Consider the following 24,156-nt stretch of genomic DNA (forward strand, 5'->3'; position numbering starts at 1 on the left):
ATAGAGAAGAAGGTTGATGTTATTCAGTGATACAGCCAGGGGTTAGTGTCCCATGGGCTCCTGGGTGGTTGGGGTAAATGCTGACCGGAGATGAGCTTCTGAGAGTTACCATCTTGGATTTGTGCTTTAGAATTGTGGAAATCCCAAGAGCTCAGAGTGCCTGTCCTTATCGGATGTAGACACCGAGGTGCAGGAAAGTGGTATGACTTGGTCAGGATCACGCAGGAGTTGCTTTCATAGAGCCCAGACCCCTGAAGTTCTAGTTCAGGGTTTGTTGAAGTTGTAAAAGTGAGTAGGTACAGGGGAGCATTGCTGAGTAAGTCTGGAGGGCTACTCCCCAGAGCTGGTAGCAGGAAGAGCCCTTGGAGAACACCTGGAGAGAAGGCCTGAGAGGAAGCCGTCATCACAGTGCCCGGTGTAGCAAAGAGATGAGGGAGTAAGGAGAAATGGGACCATGTTCTTGGGTTGGCGCAGCCAGAGAGAGCTGGAGCCTGAGGTCAGAGGAGTGGTGAGAAAGCAGAGCTCATGAAATGTCAACTAAAACAACCTAACCGTGTCATTTGGATCATCATGAGCTCACGAAGCGGCCATCTTGCCTCTACCTGTGATGGTGTTCTACAAGACCGCGGACCACGTGGCCTCATCCTAGGACTTGCCTGTTGGTGTACACATAATTATTTCCCAAACTCACTGTTTGGAAAAAAAATAATAAACCTTGGAATATACTTCTGTTTTCTCTTCTTTCTAGCACATTTAAAGAGATCTTTATAATCTTCCCTTTTCCCTTATCAGTCACCTGAAGAAATTGATAAGGAAAAAGTTCATCTCTCTGACTCAGAAAGGAAAATGGACCCAGCTGAAGACGATACAAATGTGTATACTGAGAAGCACTCGGACAATCTGTTTAAACGAACAGAAGTCCTGGCAGGTGAGGAGCCCGGTGGGGGCCTGGTGGGAGCGTCCTTAAATAGGCCGGTTTGGCTAAGCGATATTCAGAGGTGTAGGCCAAGCTTGCTGAATGTCACCTTCCTGCCGAGAGTGACAGTCTGAGGGTCTGTCTCATTCCAGAGTGAGAGACAAGAGTTAGACGAATGTTCTTTATTTTCTCTCCACTCCCTTATCCTACTGCTTGGTGCAAGAAGAGGAAAGTTAGGAACTGAATTGGTCCAGAACAGCTGGGCGTGGGGGGATGGTAGGATGTGAAGCTCAATCAGTCTTGCTCCAGGTCATCCTGATACCAAAAAAAAACTTGAGAAGGAAAAGTCCTTTATGGGGGGGGAGGGCAGTTAACGCTAGTAACGCCCAGGGCATTAAGGATGCTGTCTCTGATTGTAACTGACCTGACGAAAGCAGTCACCTTTTGATTTTCAAGGGGAAGATTTGTGGGATTTCAGAACACTTAGTCCTTGAAAGGATAGTCCCAAAGCCAAGACTAGAAAGGCCATTTGCTTGCTTTTTTTTTTCATATTTACCCTTACAAAACTTAAGTCCCTTGTATCCTGTTTTTATGTCTTCACTGAAAAAGCAGTTCGAAGATGAGACCATGAAAAGTGAGAAAACTAAAAAATTTTGAAGTATGGAATTAGTTGAGGCCCCAGCCAGGTTTTTCTTATTGAGGCTTTTGGCTGATATCATTCATACGAATCAAAGAAAGTGTTGTGCCTTCTTCGGGAATGTCAGATTTGGGTAATTACCCGGTTGCCTCATCGAGTCCAGTTTTTAAATGTTTTGGGGTTTTTCGGAGGGAGCCTTTTATAAAGAGTAACTAGGTGGGGCTCGACAAGGTAAGTTCTGCAACCCTTGAATCCCTCCTGAAAGCAGTCTTCCTTTTGGCGTGTTTCAGCTGTCATCGCTGGCGGAGTTATCGGCTTTCTCTTTGCAATTTTCCTTATCCTGCTGTTGGTGTATCGCATGAGGAAGAAGGATGAAGGAAGTTACGACCTCGGAGAACGCAAGCCGTCCAGTGCCGCTTATCAGAAGGCACCTACTAAAGAGTTTTATGCGTGAAACTCCCACTTCGTGTCTCTATTTATGAGATCACTGAACTTTTAAAAATAAAGCTTTTGCATAGAATAATGAAGATCTTTGTTTTTTGTTTTTTTCATTAAAGAGCCACTCTGGCACTTTAATGATAAAATCCCATTGTATTTAAAACTTTTCATGTATTTCTTTAGAACGACATAAAATTAAAACGTAACATCTGCAGTGTTCTGTGAATAGCAGTGGCAAAATATTATGTTATGAAAACCCTCTATGTTCACGGAATCGGTTTAAACTTTCATGCGCAAATACACGAGGATTGTTTTTATCCTGTGGTTCGGAGAGGAAAGCTGTTTGATTGGTGTCCGCATGTCTCCGATTGACCTTACCAAGTTGGTCTTCACTTTGTTAATTTATCTGTTGTTCCCCTCTGCTCTTTCCTCTGGTCCCCTTGAAAACAAAACAAAACTCTATGCCTTTTTGTAGCTGTTACGGTGCAATTTGTCTTTGGATAATTCAGATAATGGTAATTTAGTGTATATGTGATTTTCAAATATGTAAACTTTAACCTCCACTTTGTATAATATTTTAAGTGTCAGACTATCCATTTTACACTTGCTTTCTTTCTCATTACCTGTAGCTTCAGGCAGATTTGCAACAGCAAATTTATGTGTAAAATTGGATTATTACCACAAAACTGTTCAGTCATAGCTATCTAGTCGGATCTTCTTTTGGGAGGATTTGATGTGAGTTACTGATATGCCTCAGCAAACCCAAAGATGCTAACAGTATTTTGAGAAGTTGCTGCAGATTCCTTTGGCCACTGTATTTGTTAATTTCTTGCAGTTTGAAGGTACGAGTAGGGGTTTAAGGAAAAATCAGTTTCTGTTCTTAAAAATGCATTTAAGTTGTAAACGTCTTTTCAAGCCTTTGAAGTGCCTATGAGTCTATGTAACTCGTTGCAGACTGGTGTTAATGAGTATATATAACAGTTTAAAAAAAAGTTGGTATTTTATAAGCACAGACAATTCTAATGGTAACTTTTGTAGTCTTACGAATAGACATAAATTGTAATTTGGGAACAAAAACTACTGAATAAATCATGTGGCCTAATATTGAAAATGTCACTGTTATAACTTTTGTACATTTTCGATCAAATGTACATCTCCCCTTTGCAAATGACCATCTGCTCTCGAGGATGATGATGTGGGTTTGATTTCTGAGTGGTCCGTAGTGTCTGTGAATCAAAACCAAAGAGCTCATGGATGAGGCTGTTGATTACCAGACTCACTTGTGAATGGGCCAGAGGAAATCTGAATGTATCCTCCTGCCTGGGTTTGGGTGTAGCTAGGGGGGATTTGTGACGTTGGCAACCTTTGTAGGCTAGCTGATGGCGACATGGAGAGGGAAGCCTGCTTTTTTGCACATTAACTCTTGGGAGGATACATTCCAAAGAACTGCAGGGGACTTGCCCGATGTGTCAGTGTCTAAGGTTTTGTCCTGTAGACCGAAAGAAGACTGATTTTCCTTGGAAACTGCTCCAGATCGCTCCTGAAGCTTCACTGAAGAGCCAATAGATGGAATGCCAGAGTTCTCACCCTAGGGAAGGAAGGCAGGGCAGGGGGGCTGTGTGCGGTAAGAGGAGGGCCTCACTGCCGGGGATTGAGACTGCCGCAAAGCAGGAGGAGATGGAAGTCTGAGGGTACCCTGCCTGGGTATTTTCTGCTAACAACATTTCCTTTTCTGTTTTCACCATAAATTTTGTTTTAATGTGTGAGCCGCCAAAGTAGGAAGAAGACCGCAAAAACAGCAACCCTTTCAATGCATAATGTACTTTTAATAAAGTATGAATACTTCATTTAGAGAACGTTCCCTGGAATTGCCACATAACTCATTAAAAAAAAAAAATTTAAGCAGCACTCGGAACAGTGTTTACTTAAATGCTTAATGGCCTTAATTCTCAAATTCCTGTCCCATCACTTACAGAGTCAATCCACTTTGGAGTGATTAAAAGGAAGTTCTAGCACCTTCTAAAATTGCACAATATCCCTCGATTACAGAGGTTAAGAATGTAGTGGGTATACCTCTAACTGTGCAAAGCATAGTGAAATTCAGTTCCTGGAATAACAACTGCTTGGAATATCCCTGCCAGGAAAAGAAAGTTTCTGGCAAATATTTTGTCACTGCTGTAAAGCAAAATATTTGTTAAAGTGCCAAAATAAAGTCTGTCATGCTGAAAGTAAAAAAAAATCATTGTATAGACTGACATCCAGTTTTCTTCAACTGTATGTTTTCTGCTTAGTTTTTTTTTTTTTAAGATGCAGTAAATAGTACTATAAGAAGTATTAGTAATGATTACTGAATTCAGGAAAATTTTGGTAAAATATAAACATTAAAGCCAATGTGAAAATTTTTCTGTTTCCTTAACCACATGTAAATGATTTCCTTTGTGTGAATATGGCTTTGTGTTTGAAGGATGTGGAATATTCAGACTGCCCCATTTTCAGCGGATGGGGAAAGTGGGATAAGCTCGTGGTGTGGGGTTTTTAAGTTTTAGCTGCAGGTGCAGAGTACCTGAACTTCAGGATTAGGACCTGGTTAATACAATTGAATTTAGGTTGGACAAGATAGCAGAAATTGCCATTTATTCATATTAAAAGTTGATAGTTTTGGTTCGAATGTTTAGTGAAAGGGTATTTTGGTAATCATGTCTGCAGAGTAAACAAAAGACCCTTATTGAGGCTATAGTCTGTCTGTATAGGGTCGAGGAGACTAAATTAGAACATAATTACCTTACTCTGGTTTCCCAAAGGAACTTGAATGCCCTGCAAAAGGGTGCTGGGTCCTGCAAAAATAGGAGCAGTAAATAACAACTTCCTGGTTTTAGGAGCTTACTTCTTCAGCGTCTTAGACATGGGAAAGTTTTAAGTGAGGAGCAAAAATATAAAACCTAAAAATATTGCAGGGTGAATTTGATAGTGACAATCATGTTTACAACTTTATTATGATTATGTAATGGATGGTAGAAAAAGTGTTTAATACGTTTGGTTTTAAAAGGCAGTGACTTTAAGCAACATAATCTCTAACTTGAATTTCTAAAGTTCTAAACCTCTGGCAGGCGTCAGTGAGACCCTAACGAGTTTTCAATTAAAATTAACCAAGCCAGGTGATAAATGGAGTCTGAATTGAGTAACCATGAAGGTGTTTTCAGAGCTGATATTTTATTACAATAGTGAAAGTTGAGATTTGGCTATTTCTGGGAAATCCACTTTAGCAGGCATGGGAAACTTTTTTTTTAAGGTTTTATTTATTTATTTGAGAGAGTACAAGCCAGGGGGAGAGGCAGAGGGAGAAGCAGACTCCCTGCTGAGCAGGGAGCCTGCCGTGAAGCTCTCTATCCCAGGACCCTGAGATCATGACCTGAGCCAAAGGTAAACACTTATTAACCAAGTGAGCCACCCAGGCGCTCCTGGCGTGGGAATGAAAAACTGTGCCATTTAGTGGTAAAAAAACTATCAGAATGAATTTTGTCCCACTCTGTCTCCTAATTTTGGGCGACTTCACTCTTAGATTTATCGTTCTAGGATTTCATTCCTTTTTGTGTATCTGTTGCATATGATTTTTGGCAAGGCTTTTTCTGACCAAGGAATTGGGTGGCTTTGGGAGCAATTTGGTTTCCTGTGAATTAGCTGGAAGGGTATATATGTGACCCAAGCAATAATTCTAATCCACAAATGGAGTGAAGCTATAGGCTTTGGTCTTTCCCCTCTGTGAGCACAAGATCCATTCATTCTAGTTGCCTTAGCAAAGTAGCATTCAAACAAGCAATGCTCATATGTGCAAGGGTTCAGAGGTTTAATCAGCAGATATTTGCCTACTGAGTATGCACTGGGCACTCTTCTGGAAGCTGGGGGTACAGTGATGAGCTAGACAGAGCTCCCGCTTTTGTGGGATTTGGAGAGGGGTGCGTAGAGGAAACAAAACTAGCAAGTAGGAATTGCCAATTGGTAGCAATTTCCAGGATGGACATCATGCGGGCTGATGCTAAGGGACTGAAGGACCATATGGCCCAGCTAGGCTAGATACGCTGTTGCAACAACCTCAAAGTCGCAGCAACTTGCAACAGCAAAGATTTATGTCTTCCTCCTGCCACGTGTCTGTCGGTTGGCAGAGTTCTGCTGTGAAGAATTACCATCCTCAGCCCCGGTCTCTGGTCAGTGGAGTACCTGTTATCTGGAACACTGCCAGTCGTGGTGGTAGAAGGAAAATCATGGTAGGAAAACAGTGGCTCGTAAGGTTTCTACCCAGTAGTGACATGTGTTACTTTCCACCCACACTTCATTTGCCAGAGCAAGTCATGTGGCCACACCTGACTTCCAGTGTGCAGCGGGGTGCAATCCTACTCGTGCCTGTAGGGAGAGAGATGGCGTATTGGTGAACAGCTATACTTACCACAACCTGGTCAGGAAAGATCTCTGAGAGGGGAAGGCCTGAATGATGGGAAGCCAGTTGTGCTAAAATCAAGACAAGCATTCCAGGCTGTGGGAAGCCCCTAACAGGGAAGGAGCTTGGCATGTTGGAAGGTCTGTGACAAGGCCAGTATTGGACCTTAGTAGAAGACCATGGTAGAAACGGTAGGGTAAGAACAGCTGAGAAACATAAGTGCCTCCTTACTGGTCTTCCTTCCTCTACTTTTGTTCACTTACATTTTATCCCCACGATGAAGCTGGGCTGATTTCTTTACGATACAGATTAGTTCATGCCGCTCTCTTCGGTGGCTCCTACAGCACTTTGAATGAAGCCCTGACTCCTTACACCTGCCCTCAAGAGCTTCAGCACCTGACCCCTGGACAGTGCACTATAAAGAGACACAGGAGGCGGGTAGCATGGTCATTCAGGGGATCATCGTTACCCAGAGGAGAAATGACCATGGCTTGGCCTAAGGTGGTAATGGTAGAGATAGAGAAGACTGGAGAGGGATTGTTTGGGGAGGTGGAATCCGCAGGTCTTGCTGAGAGGATGGAAGGAGTAGAGAGTAAGGAAAGAAAGGGATCCAAGAAGACATCCATATTTTTGGCTAAGCGGAGTGATTTACATTCTGAGAAGGGGAGTATCAGGAGCTGGCTGATAAGAGTTCCTTCTGGTCCATGTTAACTTAGAGCTATCAGACACTCGAGTGCGGATGTCAGGTGAACAACTGAATGCAAATCACAGAAGCGGTCTAAGCTGCAGATAGTAACTTAAGAATAGTGTCCACCCCTTGCCTGTTGGCACTCTCATTTCCTTCTTTGCTCTGCTCTGTGTGGAAGGTGGAGGGCAGAGAAAGCGATGCCCCACGCAAACGATGTTTCACAGGCTTCCTTGCCAACTGGCTTCTGGGAAAGTTTGGCCAACAAGAGGTTACGGGCAGAAGACTAGAGGTCAGGAGGAAGGGAAAAGCCAGGGTACTTGCCCCTCTCCCAGCTTTGGGCGGCATCTCTAGCATTGATATATCTGCTCAATGGTTTGAATTTCCACTGGACCAACTCTCCTTCAAGTTCCCAGCGCCCACTGTTCCTTAACTCTCATGAACCCCACTTTCCCCCGTCTCTCCAGCCTTAGGGAGGGAGCGGCTTCCTGCCGTTACTGTTCTCTGGATTCTCTTGCCTTCCCCGGTTTGCCCTTGTAGCTTTTCCAACATCTTCATAACTAACTCCCTGGACTGACTTCCCTCTATTGCATTACCCAGCATGGGCTCTAGTTTCCTTCCCGGACCCTGACGGATGGCAGAGGAGTGAAGGGAAGGTAGATGGTATTACAAGTGCTGAGTCCGGATGAGATCAGCTGGAGAGGTAGGTAGGTGAAGAAGGGTGGCTCCAGGTCCGTCTTCCAGCACAGTCTCGCTTCTTAGAGGAACTATTACCAGTTTCACCCCTCAGTGCTGGTCACAGAATTGGGTTTTCATTTTCTTAGGTACTTAGCAGGGAATACCATCTTTCACTGCAAGAGGGGAAATTCCCCATAATGCACCATAGCTCATTTTTGAGCAAATTAATAAGCATATTAAAACATCCACTTCTAGCAGGTCCTAACATACAGTATGAACTGTTTTTAAAACTGAAAAAAGTAATTGGGCAGAGGAGTAAGAATTATTTGCATATTTGGGAAATATCTCTATTATCTGTGTTTACAATAGGAAAATATCAGCAACTAAAATGATAATCCTCCCATTTGTAGCCTTGGCCTGGGGTCATTGAAAGCAGGATTTTTGCCTCCTTAATTACTTTCTGCTTAGGTAAATGCCAGAGTAAGCTTGCATTTCCGCTGTCTAGACCAACTGCGAGCAAAAGCAGGAAAGAGGATACAAAACATAGATAGACTTGGCTCCATGGCAGACCCGGAATTTGGGGATCATGAAGGTCCCTTTTCTGATAACACGTATCTCGGGCCTTTCCTTTTCTAGTATGTTACTGCTTTTTTTTCCGTGTATAAAACAAAGAGAACATCCAGTGCACTGGTGTGTGGGAATTCAGTGAGGCGATGCCCTTCGCACATTGTCTGGCATCTGGTGGAACCCCCATACAGAATTATGTCCTCGTTCCTCCACCAAGTGATTCCTGGGCACTCACTCTGTACCAGGCGTGGCTCCAGGCTTGGGGAATACAGGAACCAGCAGAACAAAGTCCCTGCTCTCAAGGAACTTACGTTCCAGGGGGAAGAGACAGACAGTCAGTGTGCAATGTGTTAACAAAAAGATGTTTGAGCAGAGGCTTGAAGGTGGTGAGGGGATTGAGCCATGGTAGGTCGGGGAGGCGCTCTGGGGTCCTGGGGAGCTTTCCTGGCAGAAGGAAGAAGTGCCAAGGCCTTGTGCGGCAGAGGAGCAAATGAGCTAGAGTGGTGGGCGGTCAGTGACAGATCCGTGGGCCAGATGGTGTATGTACGACCTGGTAGCCGTTGTGATGACAGGACTTTGAGCTAGCGGTGACATGATCTGGCCTATGCTTACCATTCATTCTCAAACCTTAGTAGGCATCAGAATCACCAGGAGCTGCTGTTAGAACACACATTTCTGGGGGCGCCTGGGTGGCTCAGTCAGTTGAGCGGCTGACTCTTGATCTCAGGGTCCTGGGATCGAGCCCCAAGTCGGGCTCTGCGCTCAGTGGGGAGTCTGAGGCTTCTTTCCCTCTGCTCTTTCCCCCATTCGTGGGCTCTCTCTTTCATTCTCTCTCTCTAAAATAAATAAATCTTAAAAAAAACAAACAACCAGGTTTCTGGGATCCAGCATTTCTGAATCTGTAGGTGGGCAGAACCCGAGAACTTGCATTTCCACCAACTTTGCCAGGTGCAGCTGCTGCAGCTAGTCCAAGACCCCACTTTGAGAACTGCTGCTTCCAAGGGATTGCTTTGATTATCGTGTTGAGGATAGATTGGTTATGGTTGGTGGACATGGGCCAACGCACAAGCAGGCCGACTCGTGAGGTTCCTCAAGTACTCGAGGAGAGACCATCATCGTGGATGGAAGCGGCAAGAAGGGATGGGATTCCGGAGAGCCAAGATGGCCACAGGGTCTGGAAATCCAGGTGAATGTATAATACCTGGTTTCCCGACATTTATACAAGACAACCTGATAACGTAATATGATCCATGTTTCCAACTTTAGGGCCACCCCCATCCTTTGAAGATGTAGCCAGAGGGAATTGCTAACAAACCCTGAGTGACACTCTTCTCCCAGATGGCCTCAAGCTCCAGACTCTTCCCGTAGGATACTGGAAACCACTGTCATTATTCATTCCCCAATCAACCTCACTCCTTTCGTTGCAGGAATTCTCTGCCTTTAGTGCCCTTGGTTCTTTGTCATGTCGCTTCGGAGAATGAAGAGGTAGACCAGACGAAGAGTGGTGGTAGCAAAGCAAAGTTTATTGAGCAAGAGTATAAAGCTCCCGGGGAGGGAGGGAGGCCCGTGAGAGTTGCCCTTGGACTTTCTAAGGTTAGGGGGTTTTATGACCCCTTTTGGGGAACTATCTTAAGCAGTTGGAGTGTGCTGAGTCGTGCCAATCATGGCTTTGGTCACGTCTCGGTCTACCCCTTCGGTTAATGTCTACATGCTGATGGAGGTTTTTTTGCTGACGTTGGGGGGCTTATTTCTTAACTGTCCCTTGCCCATGATGGTGACAAATGCTTTGTGGTTCATTGTTTTATCTTAGGACATTTTGCAGAAGTCATTTCTGCAAAGGCTGCAAAGCAAATGCCAGTGCGGTCCTAAGCTGCAAAACGGGACGTTAGTGCTGTTTTATCTTAGCTGTTCTGACTCCATATTTTCTTGTTGGGGACCCTGGCCCTGACTACCTAACGGTCCAACTAACTCCTAACATTTTCTCTTCACTCCTGTAACCTTCAACATATACCTTCTTCCAGCCTGATTTTATCTTCCGTTCTAAGCGTGTTGAGGACCTAGGTCAGCTTTGATTCATTTCGCCGCGCCCCACCTGCCCTTAGGACCAGACCCCGTCCCTAGCCCTGGGTGATAGATGCATGCACACACAGACAGATTTCTCTGACTAGCCTTTGATTCAATTCGTCTCTGAAATCTAGTAAGACCCCATATGTTGGGGACTTTTAACCAAACCAAACAAAATGAAACAACCTATATGATGGCAAAAGCCTAAACAGAATTTCAGTAAGCAGGCATTCACAGATACTTGTTAAAACCCCGGGCTTGAACTTCACCTACTTAAAACACAGAAAGTACTCTTATGGGTTAATGGTTTTCTTGCAGATACATTTTATAATTTTGTAGATAAATATTTAGTATTTATACAGGGCGCTGATTAGTGTTTTCTTTCTTTGTTCTTTCAACATTTCCGTTACTGTGCCACGTAATCACCACGCTGGATCCATGCTGTCCTGAGATCAAAAACTACCCTTTTTATGACCCTCTCTCCCATTTATGTGACGGAGGCTGGGCTGTAAACATGGTATGAGAAAAATTCTTATATGCCATCGTGATTGCTAACATCTGTTCAAATTTCCATTCATAAATTTAAAATTCAGGCTTCTGCAGCCATCTGTTTTCTTGCAACAATCTGAAAAGAAGAAAAGCCCAAGGCAGATGTGCAGGTGGGAGCTTCTGCCTGGCTTGGCCAACTCTTTAGAGTTTTTGCTTTGCTTCCTTTTTTCTCCCTCGCAGAGCAGGCAGGACATTTCTGGCTGCAGGGTGGGATTTTAGTCCCTGCGTTACCATCCCTGTCCTAGTGGGAGAAGGGATTAGAAGTGACCAGAGTCTTCTTTTTATTTCCTACCCCTCTTTTTAGTTTCTTTAATCCTGTGGACCCTGTCTTCTGGACAATTTGGGAAAAAAGCTTCATTGTTCATTTTATCATCATCTCCTAGTGCCCTCTCTGTCTCTCTTTGTTCTTGCTTGCTCTCTCTCTCTCTCTCTCTCTCTCTCACACACACACACACACACACACACACATGTTACGGTGAAGTGCCCATCTCATGAACAAGAAGACAGGAGCAGAAATCTTTGTACTGACTTGTTCAAGTCGCCTGGCAACCTCAGCAGACACTGGAGAACTGGAACCCGCTGCTGCCTACATCACAGGCAGTTTTCTAGCTTGCTGGGCCGCTGGGCCTCTCGCTGGGAGTTTCTCCGCGGGTTACTTGGCCCGCTTATGGGATATGATTTGGCGGCTGCAGGACCCAGATGCCAAGCTAGGCAATGGCCCTTTTTTATTTTGCTCTTGGCAGTGTCATCCACGTCTAAGGGACGGGGCTGCTTCTAAAGTTGCCTGGCTTTATTCCAACGGTGCTCTTGCCGCAACTGCGAAGTGCCTTCGAGAGCGGACACGACGTCGTGTGGGCCTGCTGGGCTGCCGTCGTCTCTCAAATGCAACTGAGCTTGGGATTCACTTTCAGCTTTATGGACTTACGTTTTCTAGTTTATCCTGAGAAATAGGTCCTCGGCAAACCACATGCAAAATCCACTTCACATTCCACTGTCCCTCTCGGAAAACCTCCCCAGTAGGAACGAGGATCCGCCCATCCCAAACCTTAGTTTAATCGTCCTGTACGTAAGTTGGTGGTTTGTGGGATCGTCTTGCTGGGTTGTACGTACTCGTTTTCATTCTACTCTGACATTGCTTTTATATATAACTCGTGACAGATGTTCTGACCTCACCATGTGACCTAGAATGAGTCATTTAACCATTCGGACAACTTCTTGAAGTGCCACGAGACTAGACGCTGTCAAAGCCTTGCCTCCCTTATGCTTGCTGGTGTGTGGACCAAGGGGGTGATGCCTGAATGTGAAGAAGGACGTGGGCTGACACAGGAATACTCGACTACGTTCTGCTGTTGTCACCCCATGAGAGGAGCCCCACCCTAGCCACTGATTGCACCAGGCCTTCCTACACTGTCACAGAAGCCCCGGGCATACTCTGCCTCCCCCTCTGCTCTCAGAATCCCTGCCCCGGGCATACTCTGCCTCCCCCTCTGCTCTCAGAATTCCTGCCCCAACCCCTTCTCCCATTCCCTGGGCTCCTCAGAACTCAAGACTGAGAAGTGTCCAGAGAGCAGGTTGCAGCCCTTAGCTTCCAGCTTCGTGTCAGGGTCTAAAAGGATCTGAAGCAGGGATGGCAAATGCCCAGCCTTGGGGCCTCTCTTCCTACTTCTCCATTCATGGCAGACACCATTGATTGATTCCAGTATGCTCTCCTGCTAAGGCCAGCCTCGGAATTCTTCTCCAGACAGTGCTGCCTGTAGCCACAAGTAATTGATTAAAACTCGGTCAGAAGATGAAACCTATCCACCACCCTCTGCCCAGAGGGACAGGATGTCGAGGCCATAGCTGTTCTGAGTCAGCCATGTTGGGAGTTAAATAAATTTGGTCTATTTAGATAGGTTGGCTTTAGGAACCAAACCTAATTTGTAATATTGTTTTGGTGGAAAATGCGTTAGAACTTGAAACATTAGCTTACAAGTGAACTTTTTGAAACCCATTGATCTATAAATTGGAGCTCTCTCCTGTACTTGGTTATGTGCTGATAAGAGCGGCCCCAGAGGTTAAGACTGAGAGTTTGGACTGCCTAGTTCTCATTCTGTCCCTGCCTCTTACTGGCTGTGTGACTTTACACAAGTTAATTAATCTCTCTGTGGCTCCCTTCCTTCACCTATAAAATGGGGAAGGTGATAGGATTACCCTCCTGTCCATAGGATTATTATGATGATTAAAAACTTATTATTTGTAAAGCACTTAGAATAGTGCCTAGCATACAGAAGGTACAATATAAGAGTTCATAAAATAAATACAGTAGTCCCCCTTTATTCATGGTTTCACTTTTCGTGGTTTCAGTTACTCATGGTCAACCCTGATCTGGAAGCACGTGGTCCCCCACTGATGTATTATCAGAAGGTTAATGGTAGCCTAACGCGATGTCTCAATGCCTATGTCATTCGCCTCACTTCATTCCATCACGTAAGCATTGCATCATCTCACATCGTCAAAAGAAGAATGGTGAGTACACTACAGTAAGATATTTTGAGAGACCACATTGACATAACACTTATTATGTATATTGCAATTATTTTATTTTAATTATTTATTACTGTTGTTAATTGCTTACTGTGCCTAATTTATAAATTAAACCTTACCACGGGTATGTGTATATAGGAAAAAACACAAAATACAGGATTTGGTACCATCTATGGTTTCAGGCATTCATTGTGGGGGGTCTTGGAATGTATCTCCCATGGATAAGGGGGACTGCTGTACCAAGTTCCAATCCAAACGGAGAGGCTATATCTTTATGAAGCAAAAAACAGAGATGAACGTTATTTTCTTTACGAAACAAAAACCAGAGATGATCACAAATTTTGTATTTGTATAAGCGAGATGTGTTGGTATCTATTAATAATTTATTCAACATTTAACAAATATATTAACTCATGTAATACTCCCAATAATCTTCTGAGGCAGCATATTAGTACCCATTTTACAGGTGAGATAACTGAGGCATTAAAATTATATGGCATTAAAATGAGGCATTAATTATATGGCATTAAAATGGACGGATATAGCCATCCATGCCCCTTTGGCACCTCTCAGACACATATAGCAGAGTTAGGGACCCTAGGCTCCTACTTCAAGACTTTGCCCAGATGTTTTCTGTAACATCAACATGTCCCAGCTGATACAATTGTGAGTTATTCAAGGTTGTGAACACCGATTCCATTGACTCTTCCTCCAATTCTGTTATTTAAATTTTACTTTTAAAAATTATCTTGGGGTGCCTGGGTGGCTCAGATGGTTAAGTGTCTGCCTTCGGCTCAGGTCATGATCTCCAGGTCCTGGGATTGAGCCCCACATCAGGCTCCCCGGCTGGCTCAGCTGGGAGTCTGCTTCTCCCTCTCCCTCTGCCTCTCCCCCTGCTTGTGTGCTCTCTGTGTGTCTCTCTCTCTCCAATGAATAAATAAAATCTTAAAAAAAAATGTATCTTTTACTACTTTTACTACTACAGAACCAGGGCACGTACATTGTCATATATTAGGAAATAAAAACAAGTGAAAATCACAAAATAAAAAAGTATTCCCACCCCTCTGTGAGTACCAGTGCTAAGGTAAGTATTTATCCTTCCAGGACTTTATTTGTATTTCTTTATTTGTATTTCCCTTTTTTCCGTAAAATGAGATCATGTGATACATACTATTGTTCTCTTTTATTGCCTGCCTTTTCCCCCCTTTTCTGATCGATGATCTCCACTTTTCCATTTCAACACATTTCATCTTATCTAATAATAAACCATATTTACATTCCCCGATTGTCTCCAAAATGTGCTTTATCACTGTTTTTCCAAACTTGGATCTCATCCAGGACCATGTTTGCATCTGCCTGTTATGTCCCATAAGCCTGTTTTAATCTATCCCTTTTTTCATGACACAAATGTGTTGAAGAGACTGAGCCAGTTGTCCTGCATTCCTGAACTTTATTATTTTGTTTTTTTTTTTAATTTGGAAAGGATCCCAAATTTGCAGAAAGTTTGCAGTACAGATAATTTGATTTTCTTTTCTGAAGTAGGTGAGAGTAAGCTTCTGCCATGATTGATGCCCCATTCCATCTGCTATTGTTATTTGCTGTTTATTCATAGCAGTGTGGACTCAGAGATTCCTGTTTTATTTAATGGGTCGTAATCAGCTACTATCTTTATTTTCATGCTTATGTTGTTCCCTGTCTGGCTTGTGGGAGTCCCTTCACGCTGGCTTCTGTGTCCTTTGGATGTGACATGTCTCTACATTCTTTGATCACTTTTGTAGTTTTTGGTACAAAAAGAAGTATCAGGCTTATATGGTGCCATTTATCCAAGAATCCCTTATGTCTGTTGGTGGAGAATAGTGTTTAGGAACCAAAATCTGTGCACTCAGTGTGCTTATTGCTGTAGGAGTATCGCTGCTCCCAGATCGTCTCCGTGCACAGAGCTGGGGTATGTGCAGGTGTGTGGATGCACACTTTATATTTAAAAAAGTCTAGTATCTGCCTATCTGTCTACAATATCTATCATCTATCTATCTATCTATCTATCTATCTATCTATCTATCTATCATCCACCATCTTGAAACCCTTGTGTTCACATCATCATCTCCAATTGCCACAGAGTTCCAGTTTTCCCCTTTTCATATCTGTAATTTCCTTCTCCGACAATGAGAGAGTGCTAGCTCTCATTGCTCTTAATATATTTATTTGTTGAATCAACCCACCCCTATGTAACCAACCTCTTTCCTTCTACCTTCCTTATACCACTTGGGCTCCAACACCCCCCATTGGGCTGACCTGCCACATGGATGCCCCATTTACTCAGCTTAAGCCCTGCCACCTCACACCACCCCAGCCTTTTTTGTGGGCATCCTCCTCACCCCATTGGTGCTCCAGCATACCATGCCAGTGCCCCCCTTCCCGCCCCCATGTGGATGCCTTCGTCATCCTTCTAGTCCTCTGACACCATGCTGAGCCACCTTGCCATAGGGATGCCTTCCTCACTCTGCTTAGACTTCGTTGTGTACACTGGGTTAAATCCCCATGGGGAAGGGACACCCTCCTCACCTTGCTTTGGCTACTGATACCCCACATGGGGTCCCCCTCCCACATGGAGACTCACCTTACCCTGCTCAGTGTCAACTCTTCACACCAGGAGCCCACCTACATAAACGCTCTTTTCACTCTTCTCAGTCAGGCTACCCTGTGCTAGGCTCAGCCCTTATATGGATACCCTCCTCCTTCCACTCAGCTTCTAGCATCCTGCTCGGGGCCACCGTAGCTTATTATTTCCCTAACCCCCAACGTACACACTTTGCTTGCTCAGCTCCATCTAATAGGTTTCGCACAAATGATTCAAGAAGGAGAGAGGAAGGGAAAGCAGAGGAAGAGGGACTGTCCTTGACTCTGGAGGGAAAGAATGCTATCACTTTACCACTAACTTCCTCTCTCACCAGTGACTGAGACCCCAGATCTATTCCTTAGTTACTAGATAAATCGTAAGTGTTTAGTGGTAATTCCACAAATACCATGGGTTTCTTTTCTGTGGATATTTTTTTGAGAGAAAGAGCCAGCAAGAGATTCCTATTGTTCTTTCCCAAAGGATTTGATGAGGAGAGATGCCAGTTTACTAATAACTAGTAGGGGAATGTGATAGTTTGCAAGGGGTACCATAACAAAATGCACAGACTGAGTGGCTCAAACAACACAAATTTATTTTCCTACAGTTCTAGAGGCTAGGAGTTCAAGATCAAGGTGTCCCCAGGGCTGGTTTCATTTGAGACCTCTTTCTTTGGCTTATAGGTGCCTGTCTTCTCTCTGTGTCTTCAGATCATCTTCTCTCTGTGTATCTGTGTCTTACTTTCTTCTTCCAATAAGAACACCAGTCATACTGGATTGCGGCCCACCCTAATGACCTCATTTTAACTTAATTACCTCTTTAAAGATTTTTATCTCCAAATATAGTCATACTCTGAGGCACTGGGGGTTAAGACTTCAACATATGAATTTTTGAGGGGATGCAATTGAGCCCATTATAGGGACATATTCCCATAAGGCTAAAAGTCTTACATTCTTCTTTGTGTGGTCAGAGTGTTTTATGCAATCTAGATTTTTAGGGCTTCCTTATTTGAGTGACTAACCTCTTTAGAAAAGCTTATTCTTTTTTATCATTTCCCATCAAAATTCCCTATTACCAAATATGAGGAAAATAGTGTGAATATTTTGGAGGGCTAGAGAGGAGGTTTTGATCTTTGGGTTTCCTGAATAGCAAATTAAAGCCAAGGGCAGCAATATCAAAAGAAAGTGAGCATGTACCAAGGGGACCCAGAAGATTCCCTGCAGGGCCCACTGAAGGAAAGAAAGTGACTCAGTGGCTCTTGCTCTGGGAGAGATGTCTGGGTCAGGGGTCCTGGGCTGGACGCAGAGGTTGGAAACACTGGCCCATGGGATAAAAAGGGTGCAGTCCAGGATTTTGGGAGGAACTACATTCAAGGTGAGATTGAAATGGAAGGTCTGGCTCCATGGACCATGAAGTATTGATCCAAAGAGATCCAGGTACCAGAAACAGGATAAGACTAGACATAAGGAACCAGAATAAGAGGGTTTTGAGTAGAAAGTACAAAATGGAACATGGAGCAATTTTCTGAAGCACTGGGACATAACTGTAGGATCTGTTTTTATGTCCTCAGCAGTCTGGTCATCCTGGAACTGTAGGAGCTGTTAGGGTAACCGAACCAAGTCAGGGACTTTGTAAATCAGAACTCTCTTGGAAGCAAATGATAGACATTCTAACTCAAATAAGCTTAACTAAAGGATGGGAATGTATTGGTGCATGTAGCTGAAAGGGGCAAGCTAGCTTCAGGCACAGCTGGATCATGCGGTTCAAATATATCATTATTTCCCTTCTGCTGTGTGCTCAACTCTGCCTCCCTCTTTGGTCTGGCTACATTTTTACACCACATATGACCTTGCTAGGGCTAGGAGAAATGTTTTCGAATAGGGCAACTTCCCCCCACCCCTTTTCTTTGATTCTATCAATATAACTCGTTTTTTTCCCCCAAGCTCCTGCCCGCTCTTTTTTAATTATTATTATGTTCAGTTAGCCAGCATATAGTACATCACAAGTTTTTGAAGTAGTGTTCAATGACTCATTAGTTGCATGTAATATCCAGTGCTCATCACAACACATGCCCTCCTTAATGCCCATCAGTTGGTTACCCCATTCCTCCAACCCCCTCCCTTCTGTAACCCTCAGGTTGTTTCCCAGAGTTCAGAGTCTCTCATGGTTTGTCTCCCTCTCTGATTTCTTCCCATTCAGTTTTCCGTCTCTTCCCCTGTGGTCCTCCGCTCTATTCCTTATGTTCCACTTATGAATGAAACCATATAATTGCCCTTCTCTGCTTGACTTACTTCACTTAGTATATCCCTCCAGTTCCATCCATGTCCATGCAAATGGTGAGTATTCATCCTTTCTGATGGCTGAGTAATATTCTATTGTATATATGGACCACATCTTCTTTATCCATTGTCCATTCCATTCCTTCCACAGTTTGACTATTGTGGACACTGCTGCTATGAACATTGGGGTGCATGTGCTCCTTTTTACTACATCCGTATCTTTGGGGTAAATACCTAGTAATGTAATCACTGGGTCATGGGGTAGTTCTATTTTTAATGTCTTGAGAAACCTTCATACTTTTCCCAGAGTGGCTGTACTAGCTTGCATTCCCACCAACAGTAAGAGGGTTCCCCTTTCTCCACACCCTCGCAAACACTTGTTGTTTTCTGTCTTGTTAATTTTGGCCATCCTAACTGGTGTAAGGTGGTTTTTCATTGTGGTTTTGATTTGTATTTCCCTGATGGCTAGTGATGTTGAACATTTTTTCAGGTCAGGTGTCTGTTAGCCATTTGTATGTCTTCTTTGGAGAAGTGTCCATTCATGTCTTCTGCCCATTTCTTGACTGGATTTTTTGTGTTTTGTGTGTTGAGTTTGATAAGTTTTTTATAGATCTTGGATATTAGCCCTTTTTCTAAAATGTCATTTGCGAATGTCTTCTCCCATTCTGTAGATTGCCTCTTAGTTTTGTTGACTGTTTCCTTTGCTGTACAAAAGCTTTTTATCTTGATGAAGTCCCAAAAGTTTATTTTGCTTTGTTTCCCTTGCCTTTTGAAATGTGTCTTGAGAGAAGTTGCTGTGGCCAAGGTCAAAGAGGTTGCTGCCTGTGTTCTCCTCTTGGATTTTGATGGATTCCTGTCTCACCTTGAGGTCTTTTATCCATTTTGAGTTTATCTTTGTGTATGGTGTAAGAGAATGGTCTAATTTCATTCTTCTGCATGTGGTTGTCCAGTTTTCCCAGCACCATTTATCGAAGAGATTGTCTTTTTTCCATTGGATATTCTTTCCTGCTTTGTCAAAGATTAGTTGACCATAGAGTTGAGGGTCCATTTCTGGGGTCTCTATTCTGTTGCATTGGTCTCTGTGTCTGTTTTTGTGCGAATAAGCCAACTTCCACTTTCCTTTGTCTCTCCAGAACTTCCCCTCTCTCTTCCATTGTCTCTGCTAAATTTTAAGGACAACTCTGGAATAGTTTGAGTCATATATCCATTCATAAATCAATCACATGGTCAGGAAGACGGCATACTCTGAGTGGTTATTCTGCTTCTGGCAGGGGCTGGGCACAACTGTATCAGAATCATGTGGAAAGGATCCCTAGATGGGCAGCAAATTCTGAGTGCTAGATTATCTCTAATATGCAGGAGAATGACCCTAGAAGGCCGGTCTGAGGACTCCTTTTTTTTTTTTTTTTTTTTTTTTTAAGTAGGCTCCATGCCCAGCACAGAACCCAAAGTAGGGCTTGAACTCAAGATCTTGAACTGAGATCAAGACCTGAGCTGATCAAGAGTTGGATGCTCAACTGACTGAGCCACTCAGGCACCCCTGGGCTGAGAATTCTTTATTTTTATTTTTTATTTTTATTTATTTATTTATTTATTTTTCCTGGGCTGAGGATTCTATAAGACATCCTAGAATTTCTTGCTGTGGCACAGGCCTCCTTCTGAGTCGGGCCCTATTAAACCAGTGTCCTGCTAAACCAGTGTCCACTCTGGCCCACTTTTGCTTTTCGTTGTAGTGTTCCCCTAAGAGACCAGTAAGCAGTTAGTTTGACCCTAGCACATGTGGTAGGCAAAGTACATCCAAGGTCAGTCTAGCAAAGAAATGAACCTTCAGGTCTCTGGTGAGATGTTTCCTACCATAGGGGCCTAGTGACTGTTTCTGCTTTTAGTAGAAAATGTTATAATCTATTCCAAAATATGGAGGAAATGTTTCTCAGAGTATTTCTTCCCTTTTTTCTGCCCTTCCTTCCTTCCATCCATCCAACCATCCATCCATCCATCTATCCATCCATCCATCCATCCATCCACTTATCCATCTCTCTATCTTCTATCATCTATGACACTTATATAGCACTCATTATGTGTCAGGCACCATTCTAATGTGCTTTTTACAAATATCAGCTCCTTGTTCCACATAACTGTCATATCCTAAAATCTTTGTGTCCCAGTTGAGGAGAGGTTTTCTTCTTCAGGCTTATGAAAGTCTACAAGATGATCCTGAAGATTTGGAAAGTCAAAGGAATCAAAAATTAAAACTAACGAAGAAAAACTTAACTCGGAACAAATCAAGATTACCCTCATCCCTCACAACAAAGAAGAAAATGTTACATAAGTATTCATTGAAGTATTTAGCGTCTGGGTCTTTTGAAAATTATACCTTAAGACACTCCTCTGGATTACCTTATTGTGATATAAGTAAATGGAATTCAATCAAAATCATTAAGTGTCTTCTGTGTACTAGATACTATGCTGAAAAAATATACTTACTTATTTGTCCTTAGTGAATGAGACACAGTTCCTGCTCTCATGAAACTTACTGTCTAGAGAATAATAGTCAAATGTGGCAGAGGTTGATAATTATCTCCCTGTTTATTCCATCCTCCTTCCTATTAGTAATAGAATCCCCAAAAGTTTTAGCTGTGCATATGGCTGCCAAGCTGGAAACTAATTTCCCCAGCACCTCTGTGACTAGATTTGGCCATGAAATTATATTCTGGCCCATCAGGTGTGAGCAGAAGTTATGTACACAACTCCCAGGTTACGTTGTTTAAAGAATCTCCGCTTTCACTTCTTTTGTTTTCCTTCCCATAGATTGGAATGTGCAGATATGGTGCTGGGGTCCAGCTTCAACCACAGGATAAGAACCACACTCTAGCAGCCTATCTCAACTGGATTCCTGTAAGGGAATTAAGCCTTATAGAAAATGACTTAAGTAACTCTTATCTCCATTATTCCAAGGATGGTACAAAGCTATACTACTCTAAATACATAGGAAAAAAGTTAATTCATTAGCACAATGGATGCTTTAAAGCATTAAAACTTAATTCTTTTGTGAAAACTCCATTGGGAAGGGCTGCTTGAGGATGTTGGAGCAAAAAACAAGGTAGAACCTGGATTCCTGGAAGTCCATAGGGACCACAGCCTCTAACCCATTCTAGACTGCCTGCCCATCTCTGGACTATATGAAAGAGAAATTAATGTCAGTATTATTGGAACTACTATATTTTATGGTGTCTTTTATACAGCAGCTTAGCCTTTTGCCTATCTAGTTTATACCAGCAGGAGAAAGAGCATCATTGTGGGACTCAAGAGGCTTGGGTTCAAAGAGCTGTGTAATGTTGGGCCAGTTTGTCTCAATCTGAGAAGATAAATAAGAGCACTTTGGGTATTGTCTTTGGCACAATCTTTCGGCCAAGGGAGGCCATCTGGACAGGGCAGCAGCTGCAGACTCAGGGAGAACAACTCTAAAGCAATGCCAGGAGGTGCTTTTTGCATTTGCGTCCTTCCTGCCCAGCTTTGTCCTAGACCCTTCTGGGGTAAATACCCCTCTTATTCATGAGCCAAAAATTCAAGCTGCCAAAGAATGAAGTGAACATGTAAAAGAACTGTCAGACCAAACACATATTAGCAAAAGGCTGGCCTTTCTTTTGGTAGATACATCTTTCCTCAAAAACAAATAGCTGGAGTTGCCAACTGAGGGTTGTTAATAGACATCTTGGGGCATACATTCTGGGTTTTCCTGGATTTTTGTTTCTCTCCAATATGGTGACTTTGCAGCACCGAAGTCCAACTGTTGATCTCCGTCTACGTAGTTTTTACTAATAGAGTCATGGCGCGCTAGATATAACTACCAGAGAGGTCCTAATTAGTACTGATGCTCAAAGTGCACACCCACGGACATTATCACAGACAATACTTACCATCAGTTATAAGGTGAGAGAGGCATCAATCTACATTTTGTAGATGAACTGATGTCTGAAGAATTTTAAATAACTCATGGAAAGCCATGGAGCTATTAAGTGACAGTCTGTCTGGCTCCACAATTGAGATAGGTAGGTAGACAGATAGATGATAGATGATAGATGATAGATAGATAGATAGATAGATAGATATAGATATAGATTTTTATACTATGCAGCTCCTATGTATTGAATGATAGATAGATGATAGATAGATAGATAGATGATAGATAGATAGATAGATAGATAGATATAGATATAGATTTTTATACTATGCAGCTCCTATGTATTGAAAAGGCCTCTATGGTAGATTGAATCATTAACCCCACTTTTTCATCTCTCCCTGTATCTACACTCTTTAAAAGTGAGTTTATAGTTCTTCTCATTAGAGGCAGAATGTACTTCCCTGTCTCTTGACTTTGGAATCAGCTATCTGACCTGCTTTGGCCAATGGAATGTGGGCAGATATGTGCCTGTTCTGAGCCTCAGTCTTAAGAGACATCACAGTTTCCACCTGTACTCTGCAATGGCTTCCGCCATTGCCATGGGAAGGAGATGCCCTGGAGAGTCAACTACACCAAGGAGGATGAGAAGAAGCCCTGCTCAGTAGTGCCTCCCCTTGAACCCGGGGCTCAGATTTGCTCCATGTATGCTCATTCTGAATGGAGCAAATCTCAGCCGACCCCACAGCAAGGAACTGAGCCCAGTTAGGTTTGCGGAATGAAGCAGAGCAGCCAGCCACGCTCAGCCAAGCATAGGCCTGGCCAACCTGCAGACATGTGAGCAAGGATAAGTGAATATTATTTTATGACACTGAGTTGGTTTGCTATACATCAACAGCTGATTGAGGTGATCTTTTAGAACACTTCTATAGCTACTATGGAAATATGATTGCATTGTCCCAAAACTGGGATTACAGGAACCATCATTTTGCTTATATAATTCTTTAATGGCGCCCTGTAGCTTTTATAATAAAGTCCACACTTTGACCTCTAAACAGTCTTGGATCTGATCCTTGCCTGACTGTCCACAGCATCTCCTCCTCTACACACCCATTACACTGCGTCTCCAATGCTGTTTCACCCCTCCACATCTTTGTGTACTCAGTTCCCTCTGTTTTCCTTCTCTGCCCAACTAATTCTAATCATTCTCTAGTATCCATTTCCCGTGTGGTTTGTTCTGTGCCTAGCATTGTGCCACAATTTCTACATGATGATGGCTCTACCCACCTTCTTCTGACATTTAATCACTGCTGCCTGGTCACTGTTACCTTGAGTCTCTATCACCCCTCTTAGGAGCTCGATTCTCTAACACCGCCTCCTACTTGGCCGCAGACAGTAGCTACTGCTGAGCTCATAAGAGCATCGGTGCATCCTTACTGCGGCGATAAATGGTTGGCTGGTGGTCTTTCCTGCGTTTGGTAATTTATCTTGTGTATCTATCTGGTAATCTCTGGTGTCTATCTGGTAATCTCTCTGGACTTTTGATCCATTCCCCTGCCCACCATCTGCCTTGGCAGCTCTGGCATTTGCATTTCCTTTCGTGTGCAGTGTCACTTTTCCCCAGATTCCTAAAAAGCGAACGTAGCTGCCTATTAGTATCATCTCCTGAGGTCATGGCCAGGTGTTAAATCCCGTGTCAGCGGAAAGTGCTACCATACTAGACAAACTCTCCCTTATTCATCTCTATGTTCCACCTTCCCTGATCCTGCATCTTTAGGGACAGTCCCGTATTTTCTGAATNNCTGCTGGTACATATTAGCCAGATCCTGCATCGGCTTTGGGTTACAATCCCTTATTCCCACACAAAATCCAG

At 43.3% G+C, this 24,156-nt stretch overlaps 1 protein-coding gene across 1 annotated transcript in view; it reads left to right on the plus strand.

Annotated features, from left to right (window-relative positions):
- The window catches only part of SDC2 (syndecan 2), a 101,100-nt gene extending 98,005 nt beyond the window's left edge, over nt 1-3,095 (plus strand). Inside the window, exons 4-5 of the mRNA XM_040625897.1 lie at nt 793-928; nt 1,844-3,095. Coding sequence (XP_040481831.1) covers nt 793-928; nt 1,844-2,007 — 300 coding nt within the window. The 3' untranslated portion in view covers nt 2,008-3,095. The remainder of the gene's footprint in view (nt 1-792; nt 929-1,843) is intronic.
- The last annotated feature ends 21,061 nt before the right edge of the window (nt 3,096-24,156 follow it).

This window comes from Ursus maritimus, unplaced genomic scaffold (assembly GCF_017311325.1).
Source record: "Ursus maritimus isolate PB19 unplaced genomic scaffold, ASM1731132v1 scaffold_9, whole genome shotgun sequence".
In the NCBI taxonomy this organism is placed as follows: Eukaryota; Metazoa; Chordata; class Mammalia; order Carnivora; family Ursidae; genus Ursus; species Ursus maritimus.